This window comes from Phyllobates terribilis, unplaced genomic scaffold, assembly GCF_046119375.1.
Source record: "Phyllobates terribilis strain yellow unplaced genomic scaffold, ASM4611937v1 Scaffold_13__5_contigs__length_258822181, whole genome shotgun sequence".
NCBI lineage: Eukaryota > Metazoa > Chordata > Amphibia > Anura > Dendrobatidae > Phyllobates > Phyllobates terribilis.
In genome coordinates, this window is record NW_027362773.1 from 217,441,605 (window position 1) to 217,462,924 (window position 21,320).

At 41.6% G+C, this 21,320-nt stretch overlaps 1 protein-coding gene across 2 annotated transcripts in view; it reads left to right on the plus strand.

Annotated features, from left to right (window-relative positions):
• DUS2 (dihydrouridine synthase 2) overlaps positions 1 to 21,320 on the plus strand; it is a 140,752-nt gene that overhangs the window by 56,803 nt on the left and 62,629 nt on the right. For both annotated transcript variants that reach the window (XM_073659297.1, XM_073659298.1), the window contains exons 6-9: positions 4,898 to 4,958; positions 8,375 to 8,422; positions 10,458 to 10,523; positions 11,053 to 11,123. In XM_073659297.1, coding sequence (XP_073515398.1) covers positions 4,898 to 4,958; positions 8,375 to 8,422; positions 10,458 to 10,523; positions 11,053 to 11,123 — 246 coding nt within the window. The remainder of the gene's footprint in view (positions 1 to 4,897; positions 4,959 to 8,374; positions 8,423 to 10,457; positions 10,524 to 11,052; positions 11,124 to 21,320) is intronic.

Sequence of the window (21,320 nt, forward strand, 5' to 3'; positions counted from 1 at the left end):
AGGTAACTATTACTGTGCTGAATTATTAGGCAACTTAATAAAAACCAAATATAATCCCATCTCACTTGTTTATTTTCACCAGGTAAACCAATATCCGTGCACAAAATTTAGAAATAAGCATTTCTGACATGCAAAAACCAAAAAAATTAGTGATCAGTATAGCCAACTTTCTTTTTACACTCAACAGCCTTCCATCCATAGATTGTCAGTTGCTTGATCTGTTTTTGATCAACATTGCGTGCAGCAGCCACCATAGCCTCCTAGACACTGTTCCGAGAGGTGTACTGTTTTCCCTCCCTGTAGAGCTCACATTTTATGATGGACCACAGGTTCTCTATGGGGTTCAGATCAGGTGAACAAGGGGGCCATGTCACTATTTTTTCTTCTTTTAGACCTTTCCTGGCCAGCCATGTGGAGCAGTTGGATGCATGTGATGGAGCATTGTCCTGCATGAAAATCATGTTTTTCTTGAGCGATACCGACTTCTTCCTGTACCACTGCTTGAAGAAGTTGTCTTCCAGAAACTGACAGTAGGTCTGGAAGTTGAGCTTCACTCCATCTTCAACCCGAAAAGGTCCCATAAGTTCATCTTTGATACCAGCCCATACCAGTACTCCACCTCCACCTTGCTGGCGTCTGAGTCGGAGTGGAGCTCTCTGCCATTTACTGATCCAGCCTCTGGCCCATCAAGAGTCACTCTCATTTCATCAGTCCATAAAACCTTTGAAAAATCAGTCTTAAGATATTTCTTGGCCCACTCTTGACATTTTCTTATTTTTCTTGTTCAAAGGTGGTCGTTTTTCAGCCTTCCTTACCTTGGCCATGTCCCTGAGTATCGCACACCTTGTGCTTTTTGATACTCCAGTAATGTTGCAGCTCTGAAATATGGCAAAACTGGTGGTGAATGGCATCTTGGCAGCTTCACGCTTGATTTTCCTCAATTCATGGGCAGTTATTTTGCGCTTTTTTTGGCCAACACGCTCCTTGTGATCCTGTTGGCTATTTCCCATGAAACGCTTGATTGTTCGGTGATCACGCTTCAAAAGTTTGGAAATTTTAAGACTGCTGCATCCCTCTGCAAGACATCTTACAATTTTGGACTTTTCAGAGCCCTTCAAATCTCTCTTCTGACCCATTTTGCCAAAGGAAAGGAAGTTGCCTAATAATTAAGCACACCTTATATAGGGTGTTGATGTCATTAGTCAACACCCCTCCTTATTACAGAGATGCACATCACCAGGTTTACTTAACTGGTAGTTGACTCTCAGGCTGCGTGCCCACTATGCGTTTTTCAAGTGTTTTTGCCGCGTAATTTCCGCAGCGAAAAACGCTTGGTAATACATGCCCCATGGTCCCAATGATGATCCGCATGTGCTGTGCACATGCTGCGGAAATTTCCACTGTGGATTATCAATGCGGAAAAATACGCAGCATGTCCATTCATTTTTTGACACCCAGCGTAATTGCCGCCATTGACTTGCATTGAAACGCATAATATCCGTGTCAGTACATTTGTACACACGGATATTATGCGTTTATATTTGCGGATGGTACCCGGGTTTGGAGAAGATGAGACTCTCCTTCAGACCCAGGTACCATAGAACCTGTTAAAGAATTTAAAATAAAAAATAAAGATTATACTTACCTGCCGATTTCCTCCCGGTGTTTTCTCCCCTCCGTCTGGTCTTCTCTATGGGTCGCGTTGTTGTGAAGGACCTGCCATGACGTCATTGAGTCTTGTGACCTGACACATGACTGACTGACTTCACCGCAGGTCCTTCACACCACCGCAAGCAGTTCAAGAGACTGGACGCGGCGGAGAAAACTCCAGGGGCCATCGGAAGGTAAGTATAATCTTTATTTTTTACCATTCTTATTCTTTTTTTTTTTTAAGTTAGATAGGGGAAAGGGGAAGTAGAAGTGTGGATATATAGAATTTTTTTTTTAAATTCATAACCTTTATTAATTTATTAAATCTTTAAAATGCAAAATATCTAATGCATCTATAGATGCATATAAGGTAACCATCTATTAGAGTATAGAGATGGTACCCACTAATAAGTCTGGCCAGATGAAGTGTAGGGCAAATTAGGGACACCTCTGTCCAATCCCTCTAATATAGGACCGAGGTTATATGTAAATAATATCCCCATATATTGGAATAGCCTCAGTGCTAATATCAGGTGGAGCAGTTATACAAATCCAAGAAATAGGAAAATTAATTGTTATTTTAGCAAATTATTTCACTATCATGTGTGAATCTGTCTTGGAACACAACTGTGCACCCCCTGATTATCCCATAATAATGGGATGACATTAGTCTAGCGGTTTGTAATGTAATAGCAGTGATAGATGTCAGCTAATGTCACTAACTCTGCCCAATACCGCAATTGTCCATGATAAAGTGCACTGTGTGTGTATTGATGCTTGTAATGACTGAGCCGGCACCACTTGAAATCTTTGGCAGGAGGAAAACCTCACTGCCAAGCGATCATAAATATTGTGACACTGAGGAGCGGCCCGCTGTGCCGAGCGACTCCTCACATGTCAGGAACTAAGGATCACACTACTGTTCAGCGTGCCTGGCTGAACAGCTAATCACTGGGGTGAGGGGCAATCTCTTGTCCCCTGTCTCACTCCCCGCACATGTGCTCAGCGTCCAGGCTTCAAACAGCTGATCGCTGCAGTGAGGAGCGATACACTGTCTCCTTGCTCTCTCACTGCACACGTGCGTCGCGTGCCAGCTACAACAGCTGATCGCTGCAGACCTGGACTTTGTGTTGTCCGCTGCAGCTTGGAGTACTGATACAGTTCTCCCTGATCAGAGTACCGCAATTGTGTGCATATTTCTAGGGCTTAATCTCATTCCCCCCTACACTATCAAATAGCTCAGATATAATCCCTGACGCGCGTTTCGCCGGTATACCGGCTTTTTCTTAGATCAGCTGTTGTAGCCGGCACGCGACGCACGTGTGCAGTGAGAGAGCAAGAAAACAGTGTATCGCTCCTCACTGCAGCGATCAGCTGTTTGAAGCCGGGACGCTGAGCACATGTGCGGGGAGTGAGACAGGGGACAAGAGATTGCCCCTCACCCCAGTGATTAGCTGTTCAGCCAGGCACGCTGAACAGTAGTGTGATCCTTAGTACCTGACATGTGAGGAGTCGCTCGGCACAGCGGGCCGCTCCTCAGTGTCACAATATTTATGATCGCTTGGCAGTGAGGTTTTCCTCCTGCCAAAGATTTCAAGTGGTGCCGGCTCAGTCATTACAAGCATCAATACACACACAGTGCACTTTTATCATGGACAATTGCGGTATTGGGCAGAGTTAGTGACATTAGCTGACATCTATCACTGCTATTACATTACAAACCGCTAGACTAATGTTATCCCATTATTATGGGATAATCAGGGGGTGCACAGTTGTGTTCCAAGACAGATTCACACATGATAGTGAAATAATTTGCTAAAATAACAATTAATTTTCCTATTTCTTGGATTTGTATAACTGCTCCACCTGATATTAGCACTGAGGCTATTCCAATATATGGGGATATTATTTACATATAACCTCGGTCCTATATTAGAGGGATTGGACAGAGGTGTCCCTAATTTGCCCTACACTTCATCTGGCCAGACTTATTAGTGGGTACCATCTCTATACTCTAATAGATGGTTACCTTATATGCATCTATAGATGCATTAGATATTTTGCATTTTAAAGATTTAATAAATTAATAAAGGTTATGAATTTTAAAAAAAATTTCTATATATCCACACTTCTCCTACTTCCCCTTTCCCCTATCTAACATGACTATTTTGGTGGTGTACACCTGTGGATATAGATCTGATGAGAATAGACCATCTCCTTGTCTTTTTTTTTTAACAAATCCGGTTACACTACTATAAATCCATGCCTTGTTGCATGGATTTATATAGTGTGAACAAGTTGTCAAGCACTTTTCCTGGTGATGCTAAAATCGCTTGGAAAAGCGCTTGATAACCCGCATGCAGAAATGCATGCAAAAACGCTTGACTAACGCTTCTACCTGGCGGGAAAAAAGCATGTAAAATCCGCATGCGTTTTTCCTGCTAGGGAGAAGCGAAAAAAATATGCAGCATTTCTGCATCGTGGGCACATGTCCTACTCCATGCTGCATATTCTTGAGGCTAACATGTATAAAAAGTATCATGTGATCAAAATACTAATTTTCCTAATAATTCTGTACACAGTGTACACTACAGTGCCATTTTTTCGTATAGTCTGTACCTCCACTAGACTACTGTTCAGTGGGATCATTTTTTAGAAAACTCATGTTTCTAATACTTGTTTTAAAGGGATTGTTCACTGCTAAAAAAAAAAACTCTTAAAAAATGTGCTAAAATAAGAAAAACCTTGCCTACTGGCCCCCCCCCCCCTTACTCATTTTTACTGCTGCTGATCTCCTGGCTGCTTCTGGCAGAAATATGAGGACACCATCTATTGGTAAAGGAGTTATGTTCCATCTGAGTCTAAAGAAATCGTATCCTAGCTCTTACTTCAATCTCAGATGGAACATGACTTCTGCAGCCATACAGCACCCACTGATGGCCTGCAGCGGTTATCTAATATCTCCTGCTGTAAGAGGAAGCTAGGAAAAAAACAGCAGGAGCATGCAAAGGCATTGAGTCTGATGGGTGAGTATGTTTTACTTTTAGCACCACTATGGGCCCATTGCTAAAAAAAAAAAAAAAATAAATAAATAAATAGCGGACAGCTCCTTAAACAATCCGTGAGTGGATATGAAAATATATTGGAATTCATTAGAAAAATGTTATTAGTTGATCATGATTATTGAAATGTTTGCCTTTTTCAGTTGTTTTGTTTAACATTCTACTGTAATTTTTTTTATTTGTAGAGAAAATGATGTTGCAGCAATTGACATTAACATGGGCTGCCCAAAGGAGTATTCCACCAAGGTATTTTCCTTTTATGTTTTTATTTCAGATTTTTTTGGCTTTCTTTTTTAAATTATGTTCTTAACTGCTACTGACTAGAAAATGACTACTCATTGCTGCCAAGAGGACTGCAGCTTTTTATTTTGTGTGTTTGATTGGATTTTTAAAACTGTAGGTAACATCACTTACCTGATGAATGAGTTAACAAATTTAACCTGTTAAACTCTGGAGAGTAAGCTTGCATTGCACTGTTGTCTTATGAAGACAACCCTAACCCTTGCCCCTTGCACTATTTGGGCATATGGTCATCAGATCGAAGACCTTCCGGATCCTGGCGAATTCTACTCTTGTTAAAGGCCTACAAGAACATTGCATTGAATGACCATTCGGTTTGGTAATGAACCTGTAGTCATTTAGTAGTAAGGGTTGCATAGCAATGAATTGCAAAACTTTTTACCAGGCCTATTACAGATATTGTACTTGGGAGTTCTTGTAGTTGGTGCACCCCAGTGATAGACATTCTATAGATGGGTGATTAAGTTATAGTCTTTAAACAACCCCTTCCCACCAATGCTATGCAGGCTGGACTTCACACAAGGAAAAAGATGGTAGCCACGAGATTCTTCAGCAGACCCCATGCCACCATGACAGCACATTGGCATGCATTGGCAACCACATAATTTCAATGCCACTGACAGTGATTGACGGCGGCATTTAAATGTTTAAATTGCTGCCATTGGCGCGCTCTCTGATCGCTGCAGTTATAGGCAGATGCCAGCTACGTAGCACAGCTGGCATCTGTCTGTAATACTTCAAGCTCAGCTCCTGAGACCGCTGTATAACCGGGGACCTGACATAAGACGTACTATTGCATCCTATGACGGGAAGGAGTTAAAAGCAGTATTTCTTTTACTTCACTGCTTAATACTATTCTGTGGTTATACTCCGGGGTAATTTTAAAGTTTTCACAGACTAATCCAATTGGAGTAATATTAAAAATTAACTTTTATTTGTATTGTTTAAAATCTTGTGTTTTTAAAAATATTAAATCTGAATGTCTCTATTATGGACTGCAATCCAAAGTTTTTAATTTTTTTACTATTCGCACTACGTTGTTCTCCCACAGTGCGATTTAGATTATTTCTAGTTAGAATTCATTTAACCTTAGCCATTAGGGATCGTCAATGCCCGTGGCTATTAGTTATATCTCTTTTTCTTATGAATTGCGTTAGGTTCAATAATCTTTAGGTCCTTAAATTGTGGATTTCTGTTCCTATGTCAGTCCTATAAGTGTTGTTTCTGATGGTAGGAAGCTTGTTTGCCACCTCACACAGGTGCATTAGTTTTACACTCTGCATTTGGGGTTTTATCCCCCTACAATGGCATGGCTTTCTTTGGTTTTCAGTCCAATAAACTGTCTGTTGGCCCTACGCGTTTCATCATTAATTTGTCAGACTGCCATGATCATCAGGGGCTCGCAGTCTATGATGCTTTTAGTATTTATGATGCCACGATATGTTTCAGATAAACTTTTCGGCAGGGTTGCCGGCCGCGTCTGGAGGCCAAACCAGCGTGACTTTATAGGGAAGGAGAGTCCTGCCCTTAACACGCCCACCCAATTCATTATCAAATCGGTGGGTCAGGGTTGTGGAATGGGGGCGCCCACTGCTAAATTCATGCTGCGGGGGTTCGTCTCTCTTATCCAATCGCTATATTTTCACGGGACAGATACGCTCTAGTTAGCTTTCTGCCGTCAGTTTGCTACAGTTCTTATATATATGGAAGTTGTCGGTCAGTGAAATGTCACCTCTTGTCATTTAGCGGGTTCCAATATTGGCTGATCATTGTAAGCATTATATCTTATTGGTATCATTAATGATTTAAAGGTCAGCCAGGTCTTCCTGTTTCATGGATTTGTTATATGCTTCATTGTATATTTCAAAACAGGTTGATCCAGGATATTATTATAGCGCAATCTGTGCTTAAGTCTTATCTTTGTGCCAATGGTTGTATAAACTGATATATATTTTATATCCTAATATGTTCTCCTATTTTATAAATGTTTAATACATATTTGCTTCCATTAATAGATAGAGATGGTCTTAGTGTTGTCATTGGTCTATGAATTGCAATGACGACACTATTTATATTCTTTCCAGATATATGATTTCGGAGGTTTGCAGTTAGAAGGTTGGTTCTCTTCTAACTGCAAACCTCCTAATCATATATCTGGAAGGCTGACCTTTAAATCATTAATGATACCAATAAGATACAATGCTTACAATGATCAGCCAATATTGGAACCCGCTAAATGACAAGAGGTGACATTTCACTGACCGACAACTTCCATATATATAAGAACTGTAGCAAACTGACAGCAGAAAGCTAACTAGAGTGTATCTGTCCCGTGAAAATATAGCGATTGGATAAGAGAGACGAGCCCCCGCAGCATGAATTTAGCAGTGGGCGTCCCCATTCCACAACCCTGACCCACCGATTTGATAATGAATTGGGTGGGCGTGTTAAGGGCAGGACTCTCCTTCCCTATAAAGTCACGCTGGTTTGGCCTCCAGACGCGGCCGGCAACCCTGCCGAAAAGTTTATCTGAAACATATCGTGGCATCATAAATACTAAAAGCATCATAGACTGCGAGCCCCTGATGATCATGGCAGTCTGACAAATTAATGATGAAACGCGTAGGGCCAACAGACAGTTTATTGGACTGAAAACCAAAGAAAGCCATGCCATTGTAGGGGGATAACACACCAAACGCAGAGTGTAAAACTAATGCACCTGTGTGAGGTGGCAAACAAGCTTCCTACCATCAGAAACAACACTTATAGGACTGACATAGGAACAGAGATCCACAATTTAAGGACCTAAAGATTATTGAACCTAACGCAATTCATAAGAAAAAGAGATATAACTAATAGCCACGGGCATTGACGATCCCTAATGGCTAAGGCTAAATGAATTCTAACTAGAAATAATCTAAATCGCACTGTGGGAGAACAACGCAGTGTGAATACTAACAAAATAAAAAACGGTGTCTCTATTTTGGACTGCAATCCATTCAGATTTAATATTTTTAAAAACACAAGATTTTAAACAATACAAATAAAAGTTAATTTTTAATATTACTCCAATTGGATTAGTCTGTGAAAACAGTATTTATTTTAGTGCACAGTTGGGCATGAGTAAGGATAACCAGGCTAAACAAGTACAGATCGTTATCCTTCAGGAAACACATCCATTGTTTTGTAGTACAAACATCCCTTGTCCTCTGTCTTCATTATCCTGTTGAGTTCTATAATGTATGGGCATTGTCATTTCAGCAAGCCTCTTCTATGGCCTGGGTCTATAGGGGTGTGCTTTGTATTACTGAATCAATACTGGTCATCAAACCTTTTTCTTGATTAAATTGTTTATTCTGTAGGGTGGTATGGGAGCAGCCCTTCTATCAAATCCAGAGAAAATTGAGAAGGTAAGTAATGTTTGCAGTAGTTTCAGACACTTTCGGAATGAAGTTGCTAATTGAACCTATTCTGTATGTTCCTCTTGGAAACAAACACAGATTGCGTTTATACGTTCCCTACACTAAGGGTGTAGCACTTTTTACATTACTGTATTGAATAGCTGTGAGCACTGAAATTTTAACTACATCATGAAAAGGGGGAGTTGGACCACACATAAAACTAGTATACATTAATCTATTACAGATAAAAAATGTTTAAAGCTGAAAATGAGGTTCTTAAAATATTGATCAAATTATATAAGCACAAAGCCATGACATGGCAACCTCTTTTAGTGGGTCACTGCTCTATTAAATGTAGCACTGCATGTCGACCACCAATGCCGCATCACTATATCAGCTGAGCACCCCAAGTGCTCTAGAGCACCCATCCTGCCTGGCAAAGCCCCCAGTGCTCTGGGCCACACCACCCACAGACACCGCAGCACAACTGCAGTAGACCGCACACAGCACTAACACCAACCTAAGTGCTCTTACTCAGGTTTACATCTGCTCTCAGCCAACAAACTGCGACAAATAGGTGGAACCATCTTTATGCTGTCTCTTTCTAACTTAGAAACATGTGTGGTTGAGGCCAAAATGGGTGTAGTGTAAGTTACCAGACAAAAAAACAGACTACTTAAAGACCTAATAAAAAAGGGACCTTGAGTGCACATCCTCATATTTTACATTGATCTACTGCACCTTAGCAAAATTTACAAAACTGTAGTTGAGGTTCTTGGTTAACATTTTGATCAAAGTGTATAAGTCCATTGTCAAATCACTGCGATCTGTTTAGTGAGCTGTCAGGCAGCACTACACTTGAAGAGGTTTTAGGGTTTTAGTAAACTATTGCACCCTGGCACAGTATAGTGTAAAAAAATCAAATTGCCTGTGTTTAGGAGTGAAGACAGTATTGGATCCAGGGAGGAAAAGTAAAGCACAGTTTGTTTTGTTTGCACTAAATTCTTTATTTTATAAATCCGCTATACTGTTCCAGGCACATGGACCTTTTTATTTACTGCTACTTCCCCCCCCTCCCCCGGCACATGATGGCTGATTTAATCATCCATCATGTGTTTCCAACAGCCGCTGGTGGAGCAGAGCTCCGACCACGGCTGTTAACCTGTTAAATCCCTCTTCTCTGACAGCGGTATTTAACATGGGTTGACGGGGGTACACATCTTTCCACGCTCCTATCTCAGTGATTGTGGGGCGCCGATGGGTTGTCATGACAGCTGGGGGTCTGCTAAAGACCCATATGCCCGTCATTATGATCCCCCTGTGAAAGCCAACCCGTGGACAGTGTTCATAGGAGATCGTTATTCTCTCTATATTCTCTATTTATAGCACAAGCAATCGTATGATCGCAGCTTCAAGTTCCCTAAGGGGACTATTAAATCCATGAAAAAAAAAGTTTTTAAAAAAAAGCACCCCTTTCCCCAATAAAGCAAAAAAAGTACACAAATTTGGTATCACTGCATTCATAAAAGTCTGATCTATCAAAATATAAAATAATCCGATCGGTAACTTAACAAAAAAAATCAGATTGCCAGAATTACCTTTTTTTTGGCCGCCGCAACATTGCAATAAAATTCAATAAGAGGCGATCAAAACATCGTATCTACCCCAAAATGGTATAAGTGAAAACGTCAACTCTGGGTACAAAAAATAAGCCATGACATAGCCCCATATTACGAAAAGTGAAAACGTTACGGGTCTCGGAAAACGGCAACAAAAGCAAAACATTTTTTCTTACAAATTTCCAATTTTTTTCCCTACTTAAATGCTATGCATGATTGGCATGTACGCACAGATACTGACCTGGCAAATCCTATTGCCTGGTCAATTTTACCATATAGTGAACATGGTGAATAAAAAGCTCAAAAAACAATTGTGAAATTGCATTTGAATTAAAAATAAAATGTGCTGTTCCATCCCACTGTGCATGATAGTACGTTTGTGTAATTACTGCAGTAAATCTAAATTTTGCTCTATTTTTCCATAGATATTGAAAACCTTGGTAAATGGAATTGCCAAGCCTGTGACTTGTAAAATACGTATCCTTCCTACAGTAAGAGTTTTGCAATTCTCTATCTTTAGTGTTTTCAATTTTTTTCTCAGTCTTCTAATTGGGTATCCTTCACATGAGCAGTAGTGCCAGAACACAGCCCGCTCCTCTCAGTAGAACGTTGGCAGTCTAGAATCACGCATTGACTGCGCACTTTCCTTCTCAGACCAGAATACTTCAGTCTTCTCGCGTATTTACTCTAATTTTTGCTTGCCATTTAGCAACATTCGGTTAAACCTTTTAACTATATTTTGATGTCTCACACAGTCAGAAATGCTAAAAAATATTTCTAATCCTGGAGAATAATACTAAAATAGAAAGTTTTGCATTTCCTACTGATTTATGTAGTATTGTTGCCCATCAGGGAATTAAATGGATGATCAATAATGATTACTAATATTCTGAATTCCATAATGTCCATCATTGGGCTCAAGCTGCATATTATTCTAGTTTTCCCCTCTTCTGGGTTGATGAGTATTTTTTCTACTAGTGCTTTTGTTGTTATGAATTATCAAATTCTTATTTTTTTTAGCTTGAAGAAACTGTGAATTTGGTGAAGATAATTCAGAGAACTGGTGTTGCAGCTATTGCAGTTCATGGAAGGTAGAGGATTTTTTTAAAGGGACTCTGTCAGCACAAATTGAATGTTTCAACAATGTACAGGCTCTCAGTGCTTCACAGCGGGGCCAATCATTCATATATTCCTTCCCACCTGCTTGGTTTCCATCTATCTCCACTCTTCTCTGGTTCAATGAAGCCAGAGCTGTCAATCAGATAAGGGGGGAGGGGGTGGAGAAGACGAAAACAAAGCAGATGGGAAGGTGTATATAAATGATTGGTCCCACTGTGAAGCACCAAACGATGGGTCTTAGGCTATGTGCCCACATAGCAGATTTGATGCAGAGCGTTTTTGCCTCTCTCTGGCAGAAAAAAACGCATGCTGATTTACATGCGTTTTTTCTGTCAGAGAGGAACTTTTTTACATGCGTTTTCGCATGCGTTTTTTCAAGCACTTTTCCAAGCGATTTTGAGCATCACTTGGAAAAGTTCTTGACAAGTTGGTCACACAATATAAATCCATGCAACCGGCATGGATTTATATTGTGTGACCAACTTAGATGCTTTAAATGCTGCATCTATAGTTAAAAAAAAAAAAAAAAAAACCTGTATACTCACCTCTCCAGTCTCCTCCCGGCGGCGATTCTCTCTTCTCAGCATCCCGCGGTGTACTTGCAGGACCTGCGGTGATGTCATTTAGTCAGCAGATGGTCACGCGACAATCACCTGACCGCTGACATCAGCGGTCACGTGACCATCAGCTGACTAAATGACGTCACCGCAGGTCCTACAAGTACACCCCGGGACTCCGAGGAGAGAGGACGCAGCCGAGCTGCGTTTTGCTACACAATGCGAATTCAGCGCGCTAATTAGCACATCATGTGCACAGCACATCCGAATTCACATTGCTTTGCATGGCAGACTGTTTTACAAGCATTTTCGCGGCCGCAAAAACGCTACAAAAACGCTACGTGGGCACATGGCCTAAAGGTAATTTGTGTTGTATGAGATTAAATAATTTACTTTTAGGCTAAAAGGCACTTTGTGCACAGGGGATGGATGTATCTTATTCCATTTTATTTTTTAATTGGCACTGGAATGTCATCAAACTTTGCATAAATCAATAGTATGAGCGAATAAAACAAACTCTGTACTATATGAGAGAAATCTTCATATTTCTGAGACACTTTTTTCCCCTCCTTTGTCACTCCTTAAGTCATCATCCACTCAGAAAATCAGGTCAAGTACGAAGACAGAACGTCAGCACAGAGCAGTAGAAGGTTGCAGAGCTGATTAAACTCTATGGTGAGGAAGTGAGAAAGAGGAGTGCAGAGTCCTCGACAGAGCAAGAGACAGGCAGATAGAGCCGCAGCCTTCAGCAAGTGTATGTCACGTCAGTGCTGGATTCACAGACACACAGATTAGTACTGCTTCATTATATGTGTGTGTATATATATATTATAATTCATATTTTTCTATTTTTTTTTTAACTTTGGTGTCTGATTTATATACTGCAGTACCACAGTATTGCAGAATGTATGTAAAATCATGGTCTCATGTGAAGCCCACACAATCTATGAAACTTTGCTGGAGTACCTTCAGCTGCCAGGGAACCACATGCCAATTTGACTGCATGCCTTAAATGCCTCTGTCAGAGGTTAACAGCAGTGCTTGGCACTCGGCTTAGCCAGTATTTGCATGTAACAGCAGTGATTGGAGCTGTATAACACAGCCAGCATTTGCCGGTTATGGTTCGGGTTCAGTTACTGAGCCCACGTCAATACACTGCAATTATTTGACAGCAGTTTCTAAATGGATATGTTAATAGCAACATATAAATGACAGCTCCAGTCCATGCTTTGTATAAATTTTTCAACACCTTCATGGCAAGTGACTTTAGATTAGTGCTTAGTAGAGCACCGTTTGGCTGTTATGACCTGCTGCAAATATAATTAATAGTCACGTCATTTTTTGGCAGTGTTTGGAAGAAATATTATCCCATTCCTCATAGGCAATTATCTCCAGTTCACTAATATTCTTAGGTGTGCTGTAACCGCCTTCATCAAATCCCACCAAATATTTTCTATGGGATTCAAGTCAGTCGCTTGTGACAGCCTCGCCAAAATCTTCTAGGAATTCTGCAAGAGCCTTAGTGGACTTTGAGCTATTTGCAAAAGCAGAAAACTAGATGTGCTCACCATTGTAGGCATCCACCATCGCATAGGTTTCGGAGATCCAGAAAGCCTATCGGCCTGGGCAAATGAATCCAATATACCAGAAAAAAAAACTGGTGTCTCCGGTAAAATCTTGGCAACTTTATTACATTTATATTAAAATCAGGTCACAAACAGGACAGTGCTCTGGTGTTAACGCGTTTCACCTCTAGCAGTCTTATTCATAACTTTTTTTTTTCTGGTATATTGGACTTTGAGCTATGTTTGGCATCATTGTCCCCCTTGGAAGGTCCAACGATGCCCAAGTTTCAGCTTCCTCAGAGAAAGCAGGATGTTGTCTCCTATGATTTCCATCTAATTGATTGAATCTATTTTTCCCTCCACATCATGGCTCACTGAACTACCATCATGCTTCATTGTAACCAAGGTGTTCTTTTCGGAAATGCTTAGTTCTTTCTCTTACAGACATAAAATCCTCTAAAAAAAAAAAAATCCGTTTTGTTTCATCGCAAAGTTGAATACCAAAACTTCTGAGGCTTATTTATTTAACTTTGATAATATTAGAGCTAAGCTTTCTTGTGCTTTTGGGAGTCAGTAGAGATGACATCTTGAAGTTTGAGCATTGAGTCCTTCAGCATTTAGTGTGTACGGTGCTGTGCAAACTGAAAGCTAAGTGCTTGATGTCACCGTATTTTTCTGCAAGTCTTTTCCAGTTGCTCAAGGGTTTTCTACCGTCTGCCTCTTCAGGAATCTAGTAGCAGCCGGTGACAGCTTCCTCTTTCTGCCAAATCCAAGCATTGGGGCTAGTGTTTTTTAACCCTTTTCTGCCTCATGACTTACTATTACATGATAGAGCAGGAATTGCCATGTGCAGCAGGCTCAGCCAGCATCTGCCTCATAACAGCAACAACTGGAGCAATCACTGATGGTAATCTACAAAAATGTGCATGATGCACGTGCAACTGAAGGGTTGGTGTCCCAATTAAAAAACTACATGTATAAATCAAAGTGCCAGTGCGTAATCAATATATATTCAATAATGACCATGTACAGACATCATTCTTACGGATGACAGACAAGATGACAGTGCATCATAAGATCTTTCTTTTTTTTTTTTTTGTTTTGTAATCATGCAGTATATAGTATAGTACAAGCGATCACAGGTTCAATTCCAGTATGTAGACGTAAAAACTTCCTTTATTTTTATTAAACAATATTGAAAAAATTAAACTAAAATTTGAATCATCCCTTCCCATCATTCTTTCCTTATTTTAAAATATCAGCTGTTATCGGTGTCGGCAGCAACTAGCCGGAAGTACACACTTGCCGAGCTACTCTGTCTTCTAGGTACTGGTTCTGCACATCTGCCTCTTATTCAAAACAATAGAAGGGGGTTGTGCAGTACCCTGCGACGGCCACGATCAGAAGACGGTTGGCCGATCAGACGGCCACGATCAGAAGATGGCTGGCCGATCAGACATTGATGACCTATCCTAAGAATAGGCCATGAATGCAAAAGTAGTGGACAACCTCTTTAAAGGTGTTAAACATTGAACTTGTATCATTTATTTTATTTGTGCAAGGCAATGATTTAGGCTATGTGCCCACGATTCAGAAATGCTCCTGATTTTTTCCTGAGCGTTTCTGCATCTCTCTGGCAGAAAAAACGCATGCGGATTAAACATGCGTTTTTCCTGCCAGGGACAAGCAGAAGTGAAGTGTTCTTCAGCTTGGTCACACTATATAAATCCATGCAACCGACATGGATTTATATAGTGTGACCAAGTTATAGTAAAAAATAAAATATTATACTTTACCTTCTGATGGCCCCTTGTGTCCATGTCTTGGCTTGCCGGCAGCTCGCGGTAGATTAAAGGACCTGCCAACGTCAGTGGTTACATTTCCCGTCACATGACTAAATGACGTCACCGCAGGTCCTTTTAGTTTACCCCGAGCTGCCGGCAAGCCAAGACAAGGACACCGGGAGCCATCAAAAGGTAAGTATAATATTTATTTTTTATTTTATTCTTTTTTTTACAGGTATTATGGCACCCGGGTCCGGAGGAGAGTCTCCTCTTCTCAAAACCCGGGTACCATCCGCACATTGGAACGCATGGAATCCGCATGTACAGATGCAGTGATGTGGATGTCATGCGGTCCAATGCAAGTCAATGGTGGCGAAAACACCGCGTTTCCGCAAAATAATTGGTAGTACTGCGGATTTTTCAGCAGTGATAATCCGCAGCGGAAATTTCCGCAGCATGTGCACAGCACATGCGGATTATCATTGGGGAACATGGCAGACCTTCTACCAAGCGTTTTTTAAGCGTTACTGCAGCGAAAACGCTTAAAAAACGCATAGTGGGCACACAGCCTTAGTCTCTTATCTTTATCGGCCACTCTCTTGACTCAGGCTGGGTTCACGACGTGTTCTATCCTCATGTCAGTGGCTCATTCAGGGCTTACGCCCTGGAAATTGGGATTCTGACATCTGTGCTCATGGGCCATTGACTGTAATGATGCAGATGGGAGTCACTGTGTGCCTGTTGGACATCATTTTCTGCCATATTTGAAGCAAGCACCTAGACTCAGTCAACCTGAGCCTGCCTCAAATAGTCGGATACAGCTGAAAATGATGTGCAACACACAGTGACTCTGTCTCCATCATTATACCACTTTCATGGGCATCAGATATAAGCCCTGACAGCCACTGATGTGAGGGTGAGGCCACGGCCCCACTATCAGTATTTGGAAAAATAGGAAAACCATTTAAGTGGGGTGAAATGGAGAAAAGCAATTTACCTCTTGTTTTTGGGGTTCTGTTTTACTGCAATTACTGAGACCGTAACTTATGTTTCTGTCAATTGAGCTACGTGAGGGCTGTTTTTTTTTCCCTGCTGAGCTGCAGATGTTAATAATACCATGTTGAGGTATATATAACATTTGATTGCTTTTTATTGCTTTCTTTATGGAAAGTGCAGCAAAAAAAAAGCATTTCTGTTGTTGCATTCTTAAAAATAATTTCATGTTTTGAGAGATTGGATGCAACAATACCAAATATTTATATTTTTTTTCTTTAATTTTTTTTTGAATGGGAAAAAGATGGGGGGTGGGGGGGTTAATGTTTTTTTTGTTGTTTTTTTTAAAGTAAAACAGTTGTCAGGTGATATATGCTGCAAAACCGGGCAGCATGCATCACCTGACAGGTTTTCCTTTAACATTTTTTAAAATCATTACTTGATTTTTTTGATTCTTTTTTTTTTTTTTTTTTTTAAATCTTCCTCAGGTCACTTGATCACTCATACTATATTCAGCAATATTACAGTATTGCAGGATATAATGTAACTGCTATTCTAATATGAAGCTCAGCCTTAAACTGTACTCAACGGAGGACTACTGTGGCAGTCATGGGGGACTTCAGCCGGCCATGGTTACCCATTGTGTCCCTGTGTTGCGAGCTTAGTGGCAAGCAGACTAATAAAAACATGATTTTTCATTAATTTTGTCATCCATATGGCATCTGTTTTTTACACGAGCAATTTAATCAATAATAAAGGCCACTTAGTTTCCTATATTCTAATGGCTCTATGAACAACCCATGACATATGGATGGTAACTTTTATGTGATCCAATTTTTGCACTGTGTCATGTTGGGGTTGCTGCACTGATTAATAGGATACCTGAGTGGCAAGCAGACTAATAAAAACATGATTTTTCATTAATTTTGTCATCCATATGGCATCTGTTTTTTACACGAGCAATTTAATCAATAATAAAGGCCACTTAGTTTCCTATATTCTAATGGCTCTATGAACAACCCATGACATATGGATGGTAACTTTTATGTGATCCAATTTTTGCACTGTGTCATGTTGGGGTTGCTGCACTGATTAATAGGATACCTGAGTGGCAAGCAGACTAATAAAAACATGATTTTTCATTAATTTTGTCATCCATATGGCATCTGTTTTTTACACGAGCAATTTAATCAATAATAAAGGCCACTTAGTTTCCTATATTCTAATGGCTCTATGAACAACCCATGACATATGGATGGTAACTTTTATGTGATCCAATTTTTGCACTGTGTCATGTTGGGGTTGCTGCACTGATTAATAGGATACCTGAGGTGAAGAAATCCTTCTTGTGGTTCTTCTGTAATCAATGTTTGCAGTTTTGAGTTAATGATCTGCCCGTGCTTCGGGGAGGACTGCAGGCTGAGTCTTTCCTTGGTGCTCTAGGCCAGATAAGCAAGATGAGACCTGCCCTCAGTCCCGAAGCACAAGTATGTTACTCATCATAGAGACAGAGACAGACTGTCTTTCTCTGTTGTCTGTCTGTCTTATACATTAACCACTTAACTGTACACAACTCCCTCCAGAGACCCTGCCACAGCAGCACAGAGTATGTCAGAGTATGTCAGCGACCCCACCACAGCAGCTCTCTGTCTGTGTCTCTTTGTCTGTCTGTCTCAGACATGGGTTGCTGACTTACTCTGTGCTGATGTGGTGGAGTCGCTGACAGACTCTGCTGCTACTGCTGTGGTGGAGTCGCTGACATACTCTGTGCTGCTGCGATGGAGTCGCTGACATACTCTGCTGCTGTGGCAGGGTCTCTGGAGGGGGCTGTGTACGTATGAGCTGTTGATGTATAAGAGAGACAGTCTGTCTGCCTCTATGATGAGGAACATACTTGTGCTTTGGGGCGGCCTGTGGACAGGTCTAATATTACTGATCTGGCCTAGAGCACCAGGATAAGACCCTGCCTGCAGTCCCTCCTTGGAGCACGGGCATATCATTAACTCAAAACTGCAAACACTGATTACACAAGAACCTCAAGATGGATTTCTTCACCTCATGTATCATATTAATCAGTGCAGCAGCCCCAACATAACACTGCCTGTAGTTTACTTAGCAAAATCCTGCTGACAAGTTCCCCTGTAAAGTAGTACATGTTGCGATTTTTGTTTTTAGACCCCAAACTACGGTCTGTGTGTAAAATAGTTCTTGATTGCAGTGGTCAGTGTGCTGTCCATAAACTGTCACTTTTACATACTGACATTATACTTACAAAGTATACTCTCATCTGAATTCCGCCTTATATCGTTTTTTGTGTTTAACTTCTTTTCCACAAGAAATTGTTTTTTTTTTTTTATGTCTTCATTTATTGAGAAGTATAAGATTTTCAGATTTTCATTGACCTTTCAAGGACCGGCCCATTTGGGGGACTTTAGGACGTCTTTTTTTTTTTCCAGTTTTTTTTCATAATTTTCAAGGAGCCATAATATTTACATTTATCGATCGACCATGACAGCACCACGAAAGAGTGTCCACCCACCAAGGACCGGAAACCTACCGGCTTAAAAAGAGCGGCATCCCTCTCCACCTCAGTTGGTTTCCTGTCCTTGATGGGGAACCTGTGGCAGGCTTACCTGTCGAAGATTGAAGATTCCTGCTGGCCGTTGGGCTGGCTCTGGATCCTGGCTACAGTGTGCCCAGGAGGGATGTCACTGTAGTTGGTGGAGTAGCTGTCGAGCAGCGCCCCTATCTGGGGTTTCTGCAGCTCCAGCGTCATGGTTGTGGCTTCCGGGATCTCCCCCTTCTTGGTATGGCTACCGCGCACCTCAGGACTCTGCTGAGCATAGAGGGCTCGGTTTTTGCCTCCTTACCACTTTAGGTGACGCTCCTGTGGGCAGTTCACCTGCTATCTGACGGGGGTGGGGGGGGGACGCCCAGTCTTAATTAATTAAAAAGTGAAAGGGGCTGGCACCACAGCCCTTTGCTTCCCAGCTACTTCTGACCCATATTCCAAATGGAGACAGAGAGACAGCAGCCGCGGCCATCACCATCTCAGCGGCTGCTTGGGAAGCCCCAGGAGAAACGGCGTGGAGTGGAGGTAACCATTCATCATAGCTCCAACAGGATGGATGAATCTGCAGCCTCCAGGGACGATCCCCTGGCTGAGAAAGATCCTTCCTCCAAACCGGTAGCAGCCATTTCAGTCATGTGGGTAAGTGATCTTTTGAGAAAGTTCACTTAACAATATGGTGTCCCTTCTTCTTGTCTATCTTTTACTAGGGGAAGAAGTGCATCACCAAAACTAGGAACAATAAATGTGCATTGGGTAAAGCCCTGTTAGCGGACTCATAGCCTAAAATGCTGTGTCAGTCCTATATCAACCAGACTCTGGCAGACGAGACCCCTAATTTTTCATCAGAATTAAAATCCTTGGTCAAATCTGAGATCAGCAAGGCCCACTCTAAAAAAGGAAAGAGGAATTAAGTTGCGGATTGGGAGGGTTCCCCAGTTTCGGACGTCCTCCTCCCATCGGACTATCAGGAAGAGTCTGACGGCTCTTCTTCCTCATCCTCATCCTCAGATAGTGGGGCTCGGCGACATTTTTTCCCATTAAATGAAAGCAATGGTCTGGTTAAAGTCGAGCGTACAACCATGGATATTATGGACACTAGGCCAGAGAAATCTGTCCAGAACGTCATGTTTAGGGGCCTAGAACAAAGAAAAAGAAAATGTTTTCCGGTTCATGATAGGGTTCAGGGCCTGATATAAAGAGAGTGGGAAAGACCGAACAGAAAGGGCTCTCTCCCCCCCCTTCCTTTTAAAGGAAATGCCCCTTTGAGGACTCTGCTTCATCCTCTTTGGAGAAAGCCCCAAGATTTGATGTGGCAATAACAGAAACATCTAGGAAGTCATCCCTTCCCTTTGATGATATGAAAGCCCTCAAGGACCCTTTGGACAGAAAAGCCGATACCTTTCTTAATGGGACCTGGGAGACAACTGCTGGAGCTTTAAAGCTGGCGGTCGCAGCAACCTGTACAGCTAGGTATCTGATGATATGACTGGAACAGCTTGAGTCCCATTTGAAAGATAGGAGGCCTAGGAAAGATATATTGTTTAGCACCCCGCTCATGCAAGGAGCTTCTGCTTTCCTAGCGGATGCCTTGGCAAATTCGGCCATGTTGGCAGCAAGATCGGTCGCCCTGTCCATTGCGGCTCGTAGAGCTTTATGGCTTAAGTGTTGGCCGTGTGATATCCAGGCCAGAACGAGACTGTGCTCTATTCCATGCGAGGGAGATCATCTCTTTGGGCCGGCTGTAGATGAAATTTTGGACAAAGCAAGCGATGTGAAAAAGGGATTCCCTAGTCTATCCATGTCTACCTATAGACACTCATTTTGCAAAAGAAAATTTGTCTGTAAAAGAACAAGACAAGTGGGAGCATTGCAGGCCGAAAGGTAGAGGGCTTCTGTTCGGGTCTTCTTCCCCAGGACCCCGAAGCTGAGTCAATGACTCGGAACCCAGGTAGGGGGGAGGCTGTTGGACTTCTTACCTGCGTGGACAAATCTTTCAGCCAGTAACTGGATCCTTGATCTGATAGGTTTGTGTCTGAGGTTTGAGTTCCAGGCGATCCTTCATGAGAGATTCATCCAGAAAGAGCAACTAGCCCTACAAAAAGAGGTGCTGGATTAGTGCAGAAGGCAGTCCTGGTGGAGGTTCCAGCGGCAGAAAAGGGATTGGGGTTCTACTGTCCCCTCTTCCTGGTTTCTAAACCTGATGGTTCCTTTAGAACTATCATTAACCTGAAAGCCCTAAATAGGTTTTTGAATGTTCGCACATTTAAATGGAGTCCATTAGTTCGACAATAAAATTACTTTTTTTCTGGGTGACATGATAGTATGCATCCTTCAAATCAAATACTATCACATTCCTATACATGAAGAATATCAAAGATACCTGAGGGTGGCCATAATTATGGACGGAGAAATAAAACCTTTTCAGTTCAGGGTCCTGCCATTCGGTCTTGCCATAGCCCCTCGGGTGTTCAGTAAAGTAGTGGCAGAAGTTATGGCTCATATCCCGGAACGTGATATCCTAATTATCCCTTATCTGGATGATTTTTTAGTGGTAGGGCCTACCAATGTAAAGAACACTTAAAGGAGGTGATGTCCATCCTTAGAAATCTGGGCTGGGTGCTGAATTTAGAAAAATCTAGGTTTGGTACCCATAAGGGTTCAACAATTTTTAGGGATTATGCTGGATTCAGTAGCTCAA